Source organism: Erpetoichthys calabaricus, chromosome 18 (genome assembly GCF_900747795.2).
Source record: "Erpetoichthys calabaricus chromosome 18, fErpCal1.3, whole genome shotgun sequence".
In the NCBI taxonomy this organism is placed as follows: domain Eukaryota; kingdom Metazoa; phylum Chordata; class Cladistia; order Polypteriformes; family Polypteridae; genus Erpetoichthys; species Erpetoichthys calabaricus.
In genome coordinates this window covers 13,562,009-13,583,348 of record NC_041411.2, presented here as the reverse complement: position 1 = coordinate 13,583,348, position 21,340 = coordinate 13,562,009, and the positions used below count along the sequence as shown (strand labels likewise).

The following is a 21,340-nucleotide window of genomic DNA, read 5'->3' as shown; positions in this document are numbered from 1 at the left end:
TCTGTTCACATACAGTGGCCACACATCTATTAGTGAAGAGATGGTAACACCACTGGCCACAGGATCTATTGCAAAACTGTGGCCAACAGTAAATTATTTGCATTTTGCACACGTATGCAGCATTTAAGCTGTACACAAATCCACGCCAAGCAACTCATCTATGTCCGCAATGTTAGAATATGGTTTTCTTCTACCATGAAGGGTGACAAGTTGAGGAATGAGATGTTGTAAAGAGCAGGATCCAATCAGTGATTGGCCCTATAATAAGCACTAGGGGGCTCTACCCCCTGCTCGCTTCGCTCGCCCATCCCCGGGTTTGGTTTACCGCATATACAATTTAAAGAGATTGTTATTTTCATGGGAATTGTTACATATGCATTATTTTCACTTTTACTTTAAAACTTTTGTAAAAACAACACTTGTCCTTTATTTGTGGCCCCAGGCGTGGTTAAATCTTTCTCACAGAACATATAACGCTGCTCGTATTGTGAAGGGGGGGCACTTGAACGCACACTAAGATGCCGTCGGATCATCTGCTGTCTTTCTGCTGCTGCTGAGCTGCGTGTTCTTTTTGTCGTGCTGCACGTCGATCATTTAAAAGCCTGTACAGCACCTGTCCTTTTGTCACTTGTTGCTGGTGGTGAGCTGCGTGTTCTGCTTGTTGCTTGTCGTTGTTTTAAGAGCTGGGAGCTCATGATGTCTGTCTGCCAGAAGCATTCCAACAACTGCTTGATTAGATGTCCGTGAACTTGTTTTAAATGTGGTCTCACTCCCTTGTCTCGCGTGACATTAAAGTGTCTCTCGCGGGACATCAAATTGTCTTCCAAGAAGATCACGTCTCGTCTCCCTAGTCTACCTCCCAGGATTTTTTTTATAATAGAGAGATAAACCAGTCAGTGTGAGTTTAGAGTCTGCATTTTGAACACTGTACGTTTTTGGCCATCTTGAAGAGCATTTTCAAAAGTCTCCGTTTTCAGTGGTTAAAAATGGCAGGGCAGTGTGGACGAAAGGCAAAAATAGAGATAATTGTGTGCATCTATAAATAAAAATGTAATAGTGTGAATGAAGCTGTAGTTACCTGAAACTTATAAATAATAACAAAAGTCTCCAAACACCAACAGTACAGACCAAATCTGTGTTAGTAATGTGGCAGAAATGGTGGCACAGCATTTAATGTGAATTGTATGGTATGGCAGTGGGGTACGCAGTGCTGTTTATTACTGTTAGAGATGGCCATCTATTTGTCTATCTGCCTATATTGAAAAGTTGCTTGGACAAAAACCACAAGCCCCAAAGTTATTACCTGATACTTATAAGTGGTTGATTTTGAGCTTGTCTCATGGATCTTGCAAAGGCCCAGTTTGACAAAAACTATGTAAGTATGAAACCAACGTATACAGTTGAAGTCGGACGTCTCCATACATTTCGAGTGAATTCTTTAAAACTCACTTTAGAAACCCTCCACAGACTTCACACTAACAAACTTAAATTTGGCATATCCTTTAAGAAATCTACTTTGTGCTGGGCAAAAGTATTTTGTTTCAACAACATTCACAGACAGATTATTTCACTTTTCATTGACTATTTAACAATTCCAGTGGGTCACAAGTTTATATACACTTTGTTCATATTCAGTAGCATTGACTTTAAATTGTTTAACTTAAGCCTTCCATAAGCCTCTTACAGTAAGTTGCTAGAATTGTGGCCCATTTCTCAAGACAACAACTGGTGTGACTGAGACAGATTTGTAGGCCTCCTTGCTTGCATATGCTTTTTCAGTTCTGCCCACAAATTTTCAATTGGATTGAGGTCAGGGCTTTGTGATGGCCACTCTAATACATTGACCTTGTTGTCCTTAAACCATTTTGCCACAACTTTGGATGTGTGCTTGGGGGCACATTCTTTTTGGAAGACCCATTTGTGACTGAGCTTCAACTTCCTTGCTGAGCTCTTGAGATGCTGTTGCAGTATATCGAAATCATTTTCCTTCCTGATGATATCCTCTATTTTCTGAAGCGCACCAGTATCTCCTGCAGCAAAGTACCCCCACAACATGATACTCCCACCCCCAACCATAATGGTTGGGATGGTACTCTTTGGCTTTCAAGCCTCACCCTTTTTCCTCCAAACATAACAATGGGCATTATGACCAAAAAGTTCAATCATGGATTCATCCGAACAGCGGACATTTCTCCAGAAGGTGAGATCTTTGTCCCCATGTGCCATTGCAAACTGCATTCTAGGTTTTTTTTATGGTGGCTTTGGAGTAGTGGCTTCTTCCTTGCACAGCAGCCTTTCAGGTTATGTCAATATTGGACTCGTTTTACTGTGAATATCGATACTTGTCTACCTGTGTCCTCCATCATCTTAACATGGTTCTTTGCTGTTGTTCTGGGATTGACTTGCAATTTTCATACCAAAGTCCATTCTTTTCTAGGAGACTGAATGTATCTCCTTACTGAGTGGTATGATGGCTGTGTGGTACCATGGTGTTTGTACTTGCATATTATTGTTTGTACAGATGAACATGGAACCATCTGGTGCTTGGAAATGGTTCCCAGGGATCAACCAGATCCACAAATTTTCTCCTGAGGTCTTGGCTGATTTCATTTGATTTTCCTGTTATGTCAAGCTAAGAGGCAGTAAGTTTGATGGTCAGCCTTGACATACATCCACATGTTGACTCCAGTCTAATTGCCTAAAGGCTTGACATTATTTTCTAGAATTTTCTAAGCTGTTTAAAGGCACAGTTAACAAAGTGTATGTAAACTTTTGACCCATTGCAATTGTGATATTGTCAATAAAAAAGTGAAATACTGTTTTAAACAAAATGCCAAATTTATAGTTTGTTAATATAAAATCTGTGAACATTTATTTCTAGAGCACACTTTCATACAAATAATGTAGCTCAAAGTGCTTTCCATGATGAAGAAAGCGAAACAAGACAAAATAAATAAGAAAAATAAAAATTAGGGAACTCTAATTAACATAGAATAAAAGTAAGGTCCGACGGCCAGGGAGGAGACAAAAAACAAAAAACAAAACAAAAAAAACTCCAGATGGCCAGAGAGAAAAAAAAAACTAAATCTGCAGGGGTTCAGAGGCCATGAGACCACCCAGCCCCCTCTAGGCATTCTACCAAATATAAATGACCTCAATCAGTCCTCATGGTATTTATGGTTCTCATGGAAGAACTTGATGATGATGATGGTCATGTGGACTTCTGGCCTTTAATCCATCAATGGAGGGACATCATGCTGCTTTGATTAGGTGGTGGTGACGCAGAAAACTGGAAAAAGAACAGAAGAGAAAGTAGGGGTTAGTACGGATTCTGTGAAGGGGTTATAAAGTAAATTTTAAAGAATTTGCCCTAAGTGTATATAAACGTCTGACTTCAACTGTATGTAGGTGGAGCAATACTGCAGTTTTTAAGATTATAATATGCAGTACCCTTTGGGGTGGGAAGATTTTTATCTCAGATGTTCATCTGGTATTTTATCATACCGACAAAGCTAATGGCCGGGTGCATGGTAGCATTCTGCTGCTGGTTCTGTATACTACGCTATAAGGAGACCATTGACACGTTTGCCAGTTTGAGAAAATTGAATCCCTCAGACCTGTGGAGTGGTGATCAGGAAGAATTATAGGGAATAATAGATTTAGATGAGTGGTGGTTTGCTCAAAATGAAATCTTCTTGGTAAAGTGCACCTGAATGAGTATTATATTGTGCCTGTAATGAGATAGCACAGATATGCCCTCACTTTTTATCTAAGAAGTTTATTGAGAGCGCCTGAATGCTGGGGTATTTGAGAGGAATGTGGTTAGCAAAACCAGGCATGCCCACCTGGGAAAGGCCTATGGTGGAGTGAGAATAGCAGTAAGGATGCTTTGGAGTGATTTTTGCCAATTTTACTCTGCACACCTGCTCCATTCTACATTCAAATAGAAGAGTAAGCTTGGAAAAGAATGGAAGGCTTTTGCGCTGCTAAATATTTTGGCTTCTTCTTGGGCATAATATGCTCTGTTAATTTATACTGTTATTTCTGAATGCATTGGGGGGCAGCTGGTTAGTTCCGTTTAATTTGTGGTAAAACATAAACATACTAAAAGCTTCCAATTTCTTTTTAATAAAAATAAGTCATTCTCTTCATGTATGAACTATAATATGCACATTAAAACCCACTATTTATAAATAGTGCATCACCAACAAATTCCTAAACAGCTGTGGTGCTTAATTTTCTATTAAGTTATTGGCCTGTGAAGTGCCAAGGTGACATGATCTTCCCCTTAACACTGAATCCTTACATGGCCTACAGTGAGCTTCTTAAATTGCTTGTACTTCAGCTTTTTAAAAACTACAACACTGGGATGGATGTCCTTCACTGTAAAAAAAAAAAAAAAAAAAAAAAGTGCTTACTGTATTTTCACATCTCATCTCTTTAATCCAATTTAGGGATGCAGGAGCCTGGGGCAGCACAGGACACACGACATAAAACAGCACTGGAGAGGTCACCAATTGTTCATATTGTTTGAGAACTTCTAACCTTGGTTCCTCATCAGTGACTTGCCTCTTCCTCATCTTATATTCCTCAGTATATTCCCTTTGTGTCCACTGACACAGACCGCCCGGCCACACCTCACTCCGCTCACCCAGGTGACCCATATGCCGCACTACCACTGACTCCATGAACCAAGCCAATGCCAGGGTCCACATCTGAGACATTAGAACTTTAGAACAATCTGGATGAGAACAGGCCATTCAGCCCAACAAAGCTCGCCAGTCCTGTCCACTTATTTCTTCCAAAAAAACATCAAGTCGAGTTTTGAAAGTCCCTGAGGTCTTACTGTCTACCACACTGCTTAGTCTCTTATTCCAAGTGTCTATCGTTCTTTGAGTAAAGAAAAACTTCCTAATGTCTGTGCGAGACGTCGCTTCGGAATAGTGCGGGTATTATCGTGTGGTCACATAGGCACAATACATAGAAAAAAAAGGCTGTGTGCTCCTTGGTGACTCTCTCAGGTGGGCGTCGGCATATCATCATCTCTTGGACCAGTCGGACATGCTACTATCTCTGTTGCTTTGTTTACGCCATCGACCATCTGTTAAATGCAAAACAACATAGAGTATATATACAGTATATATATATATATATATATATATATATATATATATATATATATATATATATGAAATTAAGTTAATAATTATCCCCAATTTTGTGGTAAGTTTGTTTGGGTTTGCTGTACACTTTCCTTGTACACATGTGGACGCAGTGGTAAAGGTTTGATCTTGATCAGTCAGTTTCTAATGTTGTTTTCTAAGAGTAAACATGGCCACTCCACTCTCCATTTGCACCAAAGAAGAGTATTGAACAGTGATCCACTTTTTATGGGCAGAAGGAGTACCGGGGGATGAAATCCTCAATGGTTCGTCAGAATCATGGTATGGACTTGTTCAGTGTGGTCACTGGAAGTAGACATGGACCGGGTTCCACTCATTCTTTGTACTTAACACTAGGCCGAATATGTTTAAACTTTTCTTTCCATTGGTGTATACTCTGTCGTGGTACAACAGTATCTCCGTATTGTGCAGAAAGCCTTCTGTGTATTTTAGCCCCTAGTACACCTTCAGACCATAAAAAATGCTCAAATGGAGAGTGGAGTGGGCATGTGTACACCTAGAAAGTAAAAGAAACTGACTGATCAAACTTGAATCTGTACCACTGTCACCACAGACACACCATGTTTCCACATGTGCACAGAGAAAGCCATACAGCCAACCCAAACAGAATTATCACAGAAGTATAGATAATTATTGACACACCTTTGTGTGTGTGTGTACTTGGAGATCCACAAAGGGAGAGAATTAAACTACTTCATGATACGTGATTCATTCTCTCCCTTTATGGATCTCCAACTACAAATATGCAAACTGTATCACAAACCTTCGCTTCCATTCATTATATATATATATATATAATATGTGTAATATATATATATATATATTATATGTGTATATGTGTATGTTTGGCCAAAAAAAAAAAGTCGCCACCTGGATTTAACTAAGCAAATAGGTACAAGCCTCCTATTGGATAATCACTGCATGGGCGAATATCTTTCAGCTGGCAACAGGTTATTTAACCCGAACTGGTGCAATGAGTTGCTTCTCATTTCTTAAACAACCATGTCGAAAGACACATCTCGTGGTCGTGGAAAAGATGTTAGTCTGTTTGAGAAGGGTCAAATCATTGGCATGCATCAAGCAGAGAAAACATCTAAGGAGATTGCAGAAACTACTAAAATTGGGTTAAGAACTGTCCAACGCATTATTAAAAACTGGAATGATAGTAGGGACCCATCGTCTTCAAGGAAGAAATTTGGACGGAAAAAAATCCTAAATGATCGTGATCGGCAATCACTTAAACGTTTGGTGAAATCAAATCGAAGAAAAACAAAAGTAGAACTCAGGTCTATGTTTAATAGTGAAAGTAAGAGCATTTCCACATGCACAATGCGAAGGGAACTCAAGGGATTGGGACTGGACAGCTGTGTTCCCTGATGGCACGGGCATATTCCAAGATGACAATGCCAGGATTCATCGGGCTCAAATTGTGAAAGAGTGGTTCAGGGAGCATGAGACATCATTTTCACACATGGATTGGCCACCACAGAGTCCAGACCTTAACCCCATTGAGAATCTTTGGGATGTGCTGGAGAAGGCTTTGCGCAGCAGTCAGACTCTACCATCATCAATGCAAGATCTTGGTGAAAAATTAATGCAACACTGGATGGAACTAAATCTTGTGACATTGCAGAAGCTTATCGAAACAATGCCACAGCGAATGCGTGCCGTAATCAAAGCTAAAGGCGGTCCAACAAAATATTAGAGTGTGTGACCTTTTTTTTTTGGTGGCGACTTTTTTTTTTTGGCCAGGCAGTGTATATGTGTATATAGATGTGTGTGTGAATGTATATATATATATGTGTGTGTGTGTGTGTGTCTGTGTGTGTGTGTATATAATGTGTATGTATATGTGTGTGTATATATGTATATATATATATATATATATATATATATATATATATATATATATATATATATATATATATATATATATATATATAAAATATAGATAGATATATATATATATATATATGTGTGTGTATATGTATATATGTGTGTGTGTGTATATACATACACTATGTGTATTTGTGGATGTGGATCTGTGTATTGATCTATCTATCTATACTGTTATACTGTATCTATGTTTCAACTTTTATTTGTCCTGAAGTTTCAAGGCAGGGGTCAAATCTGAATGGGTTGCCCATCCAACACAAGGCCCACTCACTGACACTTCAGTCTTCCAAGTTAGAGCTGCCAGTTTATTTCAATTGTGTGTGTTTTTTTTTTATTCATATTAAATAAATTTTTTTTTTATATATCTTCTTAGAAGACACATCTACAAATATAAAATTTACAGAAAAATACAAAACCATGCAATATTTAAGTACATGTAAGCACAGAAACTGTAGCTATTTAAATGAAAAATAATTCCTTGTTTTTGGATACCGGACATTAGTGGACTATTTGGGGGGGGAAAAAAACAAAACACAGAGACGATGCAAACTCCATTTGTACAGTGACCAGGAGAGGAATTGAAATGAGGCTCTTGAGGCTGTGACGTTCATCATGTCATCCTATTTCGGTTTTTAGTTTTAGTTTTGTGTGTTATCGACCTACCATAATAGAATTAGATTAAATAATGCGACATACTATATAAAATGTATCCCCTTTTTTCATTTAGTAAAAATGACCTAACTGGAAGTTGCCAAATGCTCTCATGGATTAATAAAAAGTAACAGTACAGAACTGAAAAAATACTTAAATTTAATTATATAACTAAATCTAAGGCTGGACTAAAAAGGAAAACAAAAAGCTCCAGTTCCTAACATCTGAAGCTGAGTTAACAGAGAACATGCTGTGTTTTTCAATTGAGTGCCTTTATATCTCATACAGGGAGAAGAAATGGGTGACTGTAGGAGACACATCCCTCAGAATCTACAAATGGGTCCCGGTGACTGAACCAAAAACAGAAGAAGTACGTGTCCAAGATATTGTAATGTTTGCCTTTGTTAATTTACAACAGTATTATGATGGATGAATGTTTAAAGTGGACTACCATAATGCAACTGAATAATATCAAAACATTTTTTTGGGAGGTGTCATGTTTAATTATTGCCATCTTGTTATTAAGTGTGGCAGTGTCTGTGAGTTGCTGTGAAAGCACAATTGACATTGAGGTTCAAAAGTAGGGTTTGTTTCACCAGTTTAGTTTGACATTGTTGTGAAAAGATCTCTTGAGTATAGTTTGAAAGTTAAAAGCATGCAAAAATGAAGCATAGAGACACTTAAAATATCTTGGATAGTTTAGAATGTTCTATCACTGCAGTTTCTATAGCTACATAATAGTTACCACCTTTGTCTTTGAATTTCACTATTGAGATGCATGATAATAAAAATGATGTCCGTGTTAGTTAAGCCATGTGTTAGTGCTGGATTGTAAACTCTTTAGACACAAGTGCTTCACTATGTGTAGCAGGATGTTGATTCTGTTGGCAGTAGACTTCGAAAGTTCCAGTGACGGGTTTTAATTACTAGGCTGCAGAGCACCCGCCAAATATGCCGAGCCCATTGGTGCTTATTGCACAGTGAACACTCAACCTCTTAAACATGCACAATGTTTATATGATTATCATCCTCAGTATTGCTCATTGATGGAGACAGCCTGCCCAAGGTTGGCTCCAACCTTGTGTTTGTTGATGCAGGCATAGACTAACTTCTGATCATGAAAATGCAACATTGTGAAAGGAATACAAGGAAATATTTTGGGATAATGAATGTGTAAAGATAAATTTTTTGTCTCAGAAGAACAAGAATAAGAAAAAAAGCAAAGATGACAAATGTGGTTCTGAGGTCACGACACCAGAGAACAGCTCCTCGCCAGGCATGATGGAAATGCATGGTAAGTATGTCCGAGACGCCTCTTTGCCCCTCCCTACCTAGTGTGGTTTACTGTCTAGCTGGCTTCAGGATTACTAGCTAGTGCTAAAGTTTGGAAAGCTGGATGTTGGTAGACCAGTTGGCTGAAACATTTTTATCCTGTGGCCATTAGATGAGTTTTTGATTGTAATTGTAACTGTTTACAAAGAGTAAATTTTTGCATTAGTCAGTCTGTCATTATTACATTTTTTATTGTACCTTTTCCAGTGAACACGGAGTGGCGTGAGGACCACTGATTCTTTCTGCTGCCTCACAGCCCCGGGCACCTGGGTTTAATTTTTAGCCTGGTGTTTTCTTTGTGTGAAGTTTGCACATATTCTATATGTCTTTGTGTGTATTTAAACCCTGGAGCTCCACTTGCCTCACTATTACCTGCATGCTAAATCAATTGCTAATTGTAAATTGGCCCTGTATGAATGAATTTGAGTGTATGGTTGAATAGGTTCCTTACTTACGTCAGATATAGCCAGAGTAGGATTGGCCTCCCTGTGACCCGGTCCTGATAAAAGTAGTTCCGAAAATCTCTGAACTTTAAACTTGCCACTTTAAATGTTCAAAGTCCACCTCCTTAGGAAACCTGTCCACTTCTAGTGAAGAGAGGAGCAGGAGACTGAAACTGAGCTGAAATGATAAATCAGTCCGTGGTATGCCTCAAAATTCAAATAAAGTTAGTGTTTCTGGGGCAAAAAGAAGTACCACATTTCAAACATTTATTCTACAAAAACGCTACAAGATAAAATACATTTCATTACAACGCAAGAAAGGGTATACAAAATTGATTTTTTTCACTGTGTTTTAAAAACGATGTCTTCAAGGTGGTAACCATCACTAGCGATACACTCTTCGAGACGATTTCTGAACGCTCGCATGACCCGTTCGCCCATTTCAAAGGGAATAGCGGTATTGAGGGCTTCAAGGTTTTGAGGTCGGTGTGTGTATACCTTCGACTTGAGAGAGCCCCACAAGAAGAAATCGCACAGAGCGAGATCAGGCGAACGTGAAGGCCACCCGACATTGCTGCGCAGGGATATCGGCTTCCCCAGTAACACCTCCCACAAAACTTGTATGGATCTCTGCGCTGTATGAACTGTTGCTCCATCCTGTTGAAACCAGGCATCCACCACATCCATTACTTCCAGCTGGCGCCTCAGAAAGTTTTCTAGCATTTCAATGTAACGTTTTGAAGTGACAGCGACTATTGCTCCCCACTCCTCAAAAAAGTAAGGGCTTACAATTCCAAATTTGGCAACAGCGCACCAAACTGTAACATACTCACTGTGTCGGGGTCTCTGATGAAGTTCACCAGGGTTGGTTTCAGCCCAATAGAGAAAGTTTTGCTTATTTATGCAACCATTCAAATGGAAATGTGCCTCGTTGCTGCACATGACGATGGCATCTCGATGAACGGTTTGCAGAATGTTCACGCACAACTCTCTATGGCTCTCCCAGTCTCTGTCAGTGAGTTCCTGCACTACCTTCATTTTGTATGGATGGAAATTAAAGCCCTCAGGCAAAATCCTCCTCAAATGCCTAAGGCACAAGCAGGTTTCCGCACTGAACGTATAGGAGACTGCAAAATTGATGCCCTTACAGCTTGGATGTTTTCAGGCGTCTGTACAGTCCGAGGACAGCCTGGAGATTTTCTGTTCAATGTTGTACCTGTCTGTCTAAATTTAGCCACCCACTGAAGAATTGTTTTCCGATTTGGGACGTTATCGTTGGGAGGAATGCTGAAGTGCGTTCGGAATGCGCGTTGCATAGTGATGGATTCCTGGTTTTTGAAGAACATTTTGACAAAGAAAGCACAGTGCGCACCGGACCAAGTCATGTTGCCAACTGAAAACTACAAGGGATCACCTATCAAAGGACCCCCACCCCAACCTACTCATCTGCCTCTACCTCGCACATTGACCTTGAGAAATGTGGTACTTCATTTTGGCTCACCCTGTATAAAATATTAACAAAATTCTGAGTGTACCCTTTTGGCCTGATGATTTTGTACCACCAATGTTTAAGTCAAATTATTCTTATATAGTACCCTTATTCTGTGGACGGACACAGAACACCTCTTGGGCAAGCAGAAATAACATTTTATTCTTTAAAGCACAATATACTGTTCAACATATCCCTGCAGATACACACTGGTCCTTAAGTCTAGTCCTCTCTGGGGTGTCTAAACTCTTTCTTAATTACAAGTTTGTCTTCCTGTTTGAGGATGTATTGTTAACATTCAATTAGATAACTAAATCTTGTTCTGGTATACAAAAAATGATTACGAGACAAACAGCATACAACTAGGCTGAAAAGAAGAGAGCCCGCTGTAAAGAAGATACCCTCACATTCAGAAACCTGATTGGTTACTAGACAGATTGGTGTTCTCCTTCAGCTCAACTGTCTAAGATGGCAGTACACTGCAGTGTTAATGTGGTAGTTCCAGTTTGCACTAGTAGTTCTGAGTGAGGGCACACAGCCAAAATGAGTATCACCAGAGCACATTTTTCACTGGTGACATTTTGGAATTCACCTGGGATTCACTCAGGTGGAAAAGGGTGATTGTAATGAGGCTGAAATCCAGAGGACCCGCTGCGTAAAGAGGACACCCTGGTGTTAGAAGCTGGCTTAGTCACCAGAGAGAGGTGGGGGTCTTCTATGTCTCCACTAACTGAAATAGTTGTTCTGTAACCAAGGCCCAATGTGCACAGAGAAGAAGCAACAGAGATGGGGGCATCACCCAGAGGGAATTCCTTGCTGAACACACACAGCCACTTTATGTACACTTTTTATTAATAAGCTGCTATATAAAGAATAAGTAGTGAAGAAGCTTAGAATCATAATAAGAACCTGGGAACTTGGGTGTAGAGCATAAAGACATTTACATTGAAGTACAACGTACACAATTTATGCCTAGACTGTAGACACCAACAAGACAAAGGAGCTGGTGATGTACTTCTAGCATTCCAAGGAACATGCAAAAGCAGTCACTGTTTGGGCGAGGACCCAAAAAGTGGTGTAGAGCTTCACATACCTGAGGGTTCAAACAAACAGCAAACTGGACTGGTCATACAACACAATGGCTATATACAAGAAGGGCCAGAACAGACTGGACTTTCTGAGGAGACCCAGATCTTTTGAAGTATACAACAAGCTGCTGGAAAAGTCCTAACGGTCCATAGTAACAAAGGTATTGTTCTGTGCTGTGGTCTCTTGGGAAAGCAGCTTGAGTTCAAAATGTGTGAACAAACCTATCAGAAAAGCCTGCTCCATTACAGGGCAAATCCTGAACACACTGCAAGCTGCTATGGAAAAGAGAATAGTGCCATCATGATAATCCCCCCTCTGTCTCCATCAAGAGGCACTCCCTCGGAGCACTGTCAGCCACAGGCTCATTTCTCCACAGTGTGCTAAGAAGCACTTCTGGGGAACTTTTTTCCCCATTGCTATCAGGCATCCCAAACTAAGTGATTATACTCTAAGTTAATTTTGCAGTTTTGGAACAATACACATTTATTTATTGATTGATTGTACTATTTGTCCTGTTTAGTCTATATCTTTGTTTTTCATATTTCTGCTGCTGCATGCGTCCAAATTTCCCTTTGGGATTAATAACATTTATGTAGTCTAATTCTGCTTCGTAGATCTCCTAATTGTAAGGTAGGTTGAGGTCTTTACTGAAACTCTGGCAACTCTTAGTATTTTTTCAACAAATTTAACAATGACATTTAAAGACTGTGAGGTGTGCAACAAATGTGCAATAACAATAAAGGTATTCATTCATTCATTCATTGATAAAGACTGTGAAGTGTCAAAAGTCAACTATCTGCAATATAGTCAAATGTACATATGTACATTACACAGATATTTGGTAATGTAACATTTATCATTTCTGAAATTTTTATAACAGATGAAAACAGCAACCAGAGCTCAATTGCTGATGGCTCTCCTATCAAGCAAGAAAACAGTAATAATGCAAGCCCAGCGCCTGAACTGATGCACTCATCCCAAGGAGAGGGGAGCGATTCTAAGTCAGAGGAAAGCCAATTGCCTTCTAAGGATCAGCTGAGCACAGAGGGTAAGCATAAATGCCCTGAAATAAAATTTAATGGAAACTTATTTACATATGTCAGGAGGATGCACAAAACTGTGTCCTAATATTATGAATCTTATCCACACACGGAGCTATATTAATCATGTGACTTTGTGATCAGTGGCTTACTTGACCAGATATTACAGGCAAGCAGGTAGAGGTGATGGAGGTTAATGGGAAGGAAATACAGTGCATCCGGAAAGTATTCACAGCGCATCACTTTTTCCATATTTTGTTATGTTACAGCCTTATTCCAAAATGGATTAAATTCATTTTTTTCCTCAGAATTCTACACACAACACCCCATAATGACAACGTCTTTGCCATTAAGCTCAAAATTGAGCTGAGGTGCATCCTGTGTCCCCTGATCATCCTTGAGATGTTTCTGCAGCTTAATTGGAGTCCACCTGTGGTAAATTCAGTTGATTGGACAGGATTTGGAAAGGCACACACCTGTCTATATAAGGTCCCACAGTTGACAGTTCATGTCAGAGCACATACCAAGCATGAAGTCAAAGGAATTGTCTGTAGACCTCCAAGACAGGATTGTCTCGAGGCACAAATCTGGGGAAGGTTACAGAAAAATTTCTGCTGCTTTGAAGGTCCCAATGAGCACAGTGGCCTCCATCATCCATAAGTGGAAGAAGTTCGAAACCACCAGGACTCTTCCTAGAGCTGGCCGGCCATCTAAACTGAGCGATTGGGGGAGAAGGGCCTTAGTCAGGGAGGTGACCAAGAACCTGATGGTCATGCTGTCAGAGCTCCAGAGGTACTCTATGGAGAGAGGAGAACCTTCCAGAAGGACAACCATCTCTGCAGCAATCCACCAATCAAGCCTGTATGGTAGAGTGGCCAGACAGAAGCCACTCCTTAGTAAAAGGCACATGGCAGCCCGCCTGGAGTTTTCCAAAAGGCACCTGAAGGACTCTCAGACCATGAGAAAGAAAATTATCTGGTCTGATGAGACAAAGATTGAACTCTTTGGTGTGAATGCCAGGCGTCACGTTTGGAGGAAACCAGGCACCGCTCATCACCAGGTCAATACCATCCCTACAGTGAAGCATGGTGGTGGCAGCATCATGCTGTGGGGATGTTTTTCAGCGGCAGGGACTGGGAGACTAGTCTGGGTGAAGGGACTGCAGCAATGTACAGAGACATCCTGGATGAAAACCTGCTCCAGAGCGCTCTTGACCTCAGACTGGGGCGATGGTTTATCTTTCAGCAGGACAACGACCCTAAGCACACAGCCAAGATATCAAAGGAGTGGCTTCAGGACAACTCTGTGAATGTCCTTGAGTGGCCCAGCCTGAGCCCAGACTTGAATCCGATTGAACATCTCTGGAGAGATCTTAAAATGGCTGTGCATCGACGCTTCCCATCCAACCTGATGGAGCTTGAGAGGTGCTGCAAAAAGTAATGGGCGAAACTGGCCAAGGATAGGTGTGCCAAGCTTGTGGCATCATATTCAAAAAGACTTGAGGCTGGAATTGCTGCCAAAGGTGCATCGACAAAGTATTGAGCAAAGGCTGTGAATACTTATGTACATGGGATTTCTCAGTTTTTTTATTTTTAATAAGTTTGCAAAAACCTCAAGTAAACTTTTTTCATGTTGTCATTATGGGGTGTTGTGTGTAGAATTCTGAGGAAAAAAATTATTTTAATCCATGTTGGAATAAGGCTGTAACATAACAAAATGTGGAAAAAGTGATGCGCTGTGAATACTTTCCGGATGCACTGTATATGCTAACCGGTATGACACACACCAGTGCTGCAGTTCTTTATGGAGACAGACAGATCTTGGGCCTTACTTTTCTACAGCTTTTTAATAAGTCATTTAATTGGCTAAAGAATTGGATATTGGGGAAAATTATTATTGCATATCATATTAATTACGTAACGTACTGTTGCAGTACTGATTTATCTGACATTTCAGTAACGAAATTTAAATTAAAACAATAAAGGATTTCCATCAACGAGTAAAATTAATAGCTGACTAAAAATTCAATTGCAGGAAACGTTTTGTACTACTGAGTGAAAGACCAAGCTTCTAATCTTTTTTTTTTCTTTCTGCTTAACCCACAACACTGGACTTTTCCATGTATAGAATTTTAGGAAGTCTTGGACAGTTGTGGTACTTGACGATGACTGTGACCACCTGTCACGTAGTGCAACATTCCCAGCTACTCGGTCATGGAACTCTGTGACTAGCCATGATAAAGTCAAACCTCCTTGATCTTGTTGCAAGTTGTAGATCGCATAACTACAGACATTAAGCGTAACATGCTGTCTGACTTTGGCTTGTGTAGTGTGACGCCAGAATAATTGTTTTACCACTAGGAAGCTGAAAGTCAAATCAGCACACACCAAAATACAGAAGTCCTACCAAAATACAGAAGTTCAAGTCTGCTGAATTTTGAAATTTTACATAATTTAAATTAGGAATTTCCATACCATTAATGTAATCTTTATAGTAATGCTTGTGGTGTCTTGGATCTAGAAAGAAAGTCTTTTTTTTTTGGTTTGCTTATTTTGTTTCATGGAGGTCAACACTTGTTTTTCAGTCAAAACATAAGCCTAAATGGTGTTAGGTGAACAGCTTTACAAAGAGCTTTACAGACCTCTTCCCCTGACAGTACAAATGAGTACGCTTTAGTAGGTTGTATTTATTTATATTATATTCCTTCCTCATTTTCCATAGGCAAGAACACTCACACATCGGAAAGTGCAGTAGACTCCTTGGAGAATGAAGAAGTGCAGAGTTTGGGGGAAAATGATTCCTCAACGGAAGTTGTGAAGAGTACTCAGGTAAAAATAAAAGATGGTGATTCCCTTGTAGCAAATTAGCATTACTGTCTTTTTTCCATTCCCATATACAACCCCTACCCCAGGTTATTGATACAATCAACATTTCTGAACAATATTATAATGTCTGAGCCCCTCAAACATTATTTCATTTATCACCTTACCAGTTATTAGAAAAATGAGTGTTGGTATGTGTGTAATTGTGTCCTGTCTAGGGGTGACCCTGCCCTGCTCTCAGTACTGCAAGTGACCCTGTAGTTGGATTAGGTGGGTTTGAAAATAGACATATGGATGGATGAACATCTGTTATATACTCTGTTATATGTAACAGAATAGACTACTTCCTGCGGTGGGCTGGCGCCTGGCCCGGGGTTTGTTTCCTGCCTTGCGCCCTGTGTTGGCTGGGATTGGCTCCAGCAGTCCCCCGTAAACCTGTAGTTAGGATATAGCGGGTTGGATGATGGATGGATGGACGGACGGACTTATCTATCTGTAACAAGCGAAATTTCCCTCTGAGGATACATAAAGTTCTATCCATCTATGAATGTACCAGACTACTTCTGGTTAAAATTGAGATTTTGTTCTTTGTTTGGCCTTATCTTGTCCACCTGGCCAGCTTTGCAGTTAACACTGGAATTTCAGACAGTGGTTAGAAATCAGCTTCTCAAGGAGTGTGAATGATTTCAGCCACCTTTTGGTAGCGGCTTTGGCATTCTCCCGATAAATCTAGGATGTTATGATTTCATTCTCACATTTTCTGCAGTGTTTTAAATATTTGAAAGAAGAATGCCCAGTGCACTACTTGCAAAGACTTGCCAGTTCACATACCTGTTGTTGTCCGAATCAGTCAGTCAGTAGCAGTCGTTGGTCTGCCAGCATTGATGTTCAAAAGCAGCAACACCCTTGCAATGCACTAACAGTTTGGTCAGTTGTTTTTGTTATTTTAAGAATAACCATTTCCAAGTGTAAACTAGAGAAAAGCCAAGCAAAATGACACCTTTTATTGGCTAACTAGAAAGATTACAATATGCAAGCTTTCGAGGCAACTCAGGCCCCTTCTTCAGGCAAGATTACATCTTGCCTGAAGAAGGGGCCTGAGTTGCCTCGAAAGCTTGCATATTGTAATCTTTCTAGTTAGCCAATAAAAGGTGTCATTTTGCTTGGCTTTTCTCTACATTCATAATGGCTAACACGGTACAACACCCTAGTACTACAAGTGTAAACTGTATTACAACTGACTTTGTATTATTAAATATCAAGTCCTTACATGTTTACTGGAGGCATAATCCAGTTGTTGATGTATACAGTATCTGCTTGCTTTATTTGCTAGTGAACAGGTTTCATTAAAGCCTTATTTAATAGCACTCTGTATACAAGTTTTATTCTTTGAAAGTAGAACATGTACTTGTTCTTGATAATGGATTATGAAGGCAGTTTTAGTTTTGAGTAAAATGTTCAAATAAACAAAGCAGCTTACAATCATTCGCTTCTTGCATGACAGTTGGAACTGTTTTTTATTTGAACAGCCTGGCCACCATCATGCATTAAAGTAACTAATTAATAGTTTCCTCTCACAAAAGACATGACTCTGAATTATGTTTTGCCATATAAACCCAAAAAGGATTTTCATGTAAAATGCTGGATGTTTTTTACTGTGAATATAAAGATTTGCCCACATCATATGTGATGTAGGAAGGTACTTATTCCAAATAACAGTATTTGTTTCTATAGGTAAATTTAATATAATACATGTAGGTAAAAAGTGGCTTATAAGATGTTAAAGAAACACAATTGATTAAAATAAGTATATGATTGAATAAATAAATACCAAAAATAGTAATAATAAATCAGTACGCACTTACATAAAACAAATTAAATAAAGTCCCTAATTGGACAATAAATCATTAAATTAAACAGCCATGAGCAGTTATTAGGGGCAGTTTAATTTGGGCCAAAATATGAGGGTGGCTGATTATTGGCCTAAATAGCTGAATCAGGCCTTTGGCAATGGTCCAGCATAGTGATTCTTGTCTGTTTTTTGTTTTGTGACACATTTCTTGTATAAAAAGAAATATTAGTGTATATATTGTGTATATTGATGTAGTACACAAGTGAATAGCCATCATGAAAATATGGGTTCACGTTCGAGATACTTAACTGAAAATGGCCTGCAATATTTTAGAATTGAAATCTGAGAGTTATGTGGTCCTGTTTTTGTTTTTAATAAGTGTTCTAACTGTATATCATGTATCCACCCATTTATTATCCTGCTAATATGCTTGCAGAATCTAATTTGGGATGATGTACCAATGCTGCCCATATCACAATGACTTAATATTGTAGTTATTCGTTTATGACTGCATTCTGTTTCAGAGCCATTAACCCAATCTTTAACCACATTGTCTGGATAAAAGTATTGTTTGCTGCTCAGTGCATGCCACTGTCCTCCACTTGAGGACATGTGACATATTGCTTCTACTTGTCAAACAGCAGCAGACATACCTTTGGAGTGTGTTGCTCAGGACATAAGCTTGTTGGTTGATTATCGCGGAGTGCTCCACCCTGATCCAGGGTTTAGTTTAGTAAACACCGACGGGTGATGTACTTGTAGTATATTAACCCATTCTAAGTCCTGCTCAATAAATACTAGACTTGGGGAGGTGGGGGGGGGGGGTGGTTTAGCCCACAAGTCCGCTTTTTCTTACATCCGAGGCTGTTCTGGCCAGGCCATTCACTAGATAAACGAAGTGCACGTTCTTTTTAACCGTACATCTGACCATCAGTTTTCTGAAACCACTTAGTCCAATTCAGGGCTTGCAAAATGAGCTAAATGAAAGCAAAAGCAAATTGTGTGTCTGTTCTGTTTAATTTCTATCTGAAGGAATCAGATGGCGAAGGTCCACCTTTGAAAAAACTGAAAACAGACTCATCCCAGCAAGACTTTGAAGAAAGCTAAATTGGTGTTCAGGATTTTCCAGTAGCACGTACCAATTGGGTCTCCTTGAGGATACTGTCATTCTGCAATCTTGCTTCTGCTGGCAAAAGTCTACTCTTCATGATAACGAGCTCCAGTCCCGTTCATCACGCAGAAGGCAAGACTTACGAGACACTGAACTTGACCTGTGAAATAGATGATGTTGAATTGTAACTTTTTAAAAAGTTTATTTAATTTTATTTTATATATTTTTTTTTCTTTTCTGTGAAATGGGTTGATATTCTCAGGAGGGTCTACGCACTGTTTTTAAATGTCAAGATCACAGTTTTTGCTGCTGTATTTTTATTTTTTATTTTTTGTTTGTGTGTGTTATGTTTTCTATTTAACAAAATAGTACTTAAGAGGTACAGGTCACATTTTATGTTTTCATGTGCAGCCCATAGATTTATAGGGCAGTTTCTGCTGCATTACGTGCCTTGTGTTTCAGAAAAACAGTGCAAAGTTGTTTTTATTTTATTTTTTGTATTCCAGTCCATTGATTTCTTTTTACTTTTATAATCTCCACTGCCCTTTCATTCCTAATGGTATGCTTTGAAAATTAAATATTTGGAACTTTGCAAGTAATATAACTGTGGGGTAATAGAGAATATTTTTTCCACATTATGTTAGATTAGTAACACGGTAGACAGGCAGTCTGCAGATGTTAAAAGCTCTTTTGTTGATTTATTCAACTGACTGTGTGATTTCTCATAACCCAGAAATCTTTGTTAGAAATGGCGAGTGGTGTGTTGAACCATGTCAAGATGCAAACTTTCACATTAGACTCAATTGCATTAGCATCTAACCCTTCAGCTAGTCCTTGTTAAATATCTTCATTACCTATGTTATTCTTTTCATTCTCCAAAGATATTCCCATAGGAAAAGTAAATAAAGAAAATAACAGACTGCATCTTACAAATACAGATATGAACTATGGGATATATTATTAGGTTTTTTAATGAAATGGATGCCAGTAGTAATATATCTGACATTATCAGTCCCCCCCAGCACTGGAGGTTTTGCTTATGTTACACAGCTGCTTGTTTGGGGATTTTCATTTTAAAAGTATATATTTTTTTTAAATCTGTATATTTAGATTCTTTGTATAGTTTTAGTAATTGGGGGGGAGGAGGTGGGAGGGTCAGGTTGAGGACTCATTCCACTTGTAAGTCTCCATGCTGAATATCAACTTACACAATGCATCAGCAGCAACTTCTGAGAATAAGTTAATTAATGAGAGGGACAGGGGTGATGAAGGGGGGGGGGGGGCAGTTCATGACACTGGGGAGTTTTTATTATTTAGCTGACTTTTTTTAAGCTTTAATTTATTTCTGTTTGTCATATTTCCTCTTTTTTTATCAATTGATGCAACTTTGAAATACCCGTCTATGTTTTCTTATTTGTCTGTTTTATTTTTTTTTATGTTTTCTTGCTGGGTATGTGGGGGGAATTGATCTTTTCACTTTGTTTAATGTTGGGTTTTTTAAAGAATTTTAATTGCATGGTTGTTTGATATTTGCCAATGCAAAAGAGGGCAATACAAAGATTGTTCAGACATATCTTGTGGATACAAGAACTTGTGAAGATAAACTTCAACTGACAAAAAGGGGGTGGGGGGGGGGCACTATCAGTTCCTCACGGCTATAGCCAACACTACGATTTTGCACACCTAACTGACCTTCGATGCATTTCCTTAATTTTTTTGTTATTGAATGGTGTAAAAAAGAAAAAAAAAGTCTTTTTTTATTAGAATTTTAGAAGGACTATGAGCCAGGATGCGTGTTTGTGCACACATACACACACACACATACATATATATATATATATATATGTATGTTTATATATATATATATATATATATATAATATATATATGTGTGTGTATGTATATATGTATGTATGTATGTGTATATATTTTTATATATATACATATATATATATATATATATGTATACAGCATCAGGACTCCTTTAATAGACATAATTTAAGGTCCCAGGCTACAAAAACAAAAAAAAAAACACTTTATTCTGTAGTCATTTTTAATGTCTAGTATTGACCTTTCTGTACAGTCAATCAGGTGCTTCAATAATACCGACTTGTAAAACTTTTGTTACTTTAAACATTTTTTCTCGCATCAGATTATGATGCACTTTTTTGGTCCATTATTATTTTAATGATTACTTTAACTGTTCTGAAATGCTGAACAAAAATTAAGTCCTTTACAACAGACTCCCATCAGAATACTGTGGATCATTTATTTTTCTTTACAAAAAAAAAAAAAAAAAGAGAAAAAAGCAACGCTGTTTGGTTGTATTTTGTATAGTCGGACATTTCTTTTCCTCAAACCTTTGGGGGGTCTGCAAATACCTCAGCCTCTGTCCAGCAGTGCTGGCGTGCTTACAGCTTACATATCTACAAG

General features: G+C 38.8%; 1 protein-coding gene across 2 annotated transcripts in view; it reads left to right on the top strand.

Annotated features, from left to right (window-relative positions):
- The window catches only part of bcl7a (BAF chromatin remodeling complex subunit BCL7A), a 34,373-nt gene extending 14,998 nt beyond the window's left edge, over positions 1-19,375 (top strand). Inside the window, exons 2-6 of one of the 2 annotated variants that reach the window (XM_028824950.2) lie at positions 8,019-8,100; positions 8,928-9,024; positions 12,964-13,131; positions 15,845-15,951; positions 18,830-19,375. In XM_028824950.2, the coding sequence (XP_028680783.1) occupies positions 8,019-8,100; positions 8,928-9,024; positions 12,964-13,131; positions 15,845-15,951; positions 18,830-18,904 (529 nt within the window). In that variant the 3' untranslated portion in view covers positions 18,905-19,375. The remainder of the gene's footprint in view (positions 1-8,018; positions 8,101-8,927; positions 9,025-12,963; positions 13,132-15,844; positions 15,952-18,829) is intronic. The other variant, XM_028824951.2, reaches the window with a different exon arrangement.
- Positions 19,376-21,340: the final 1,965 nt, after the last annotated feature.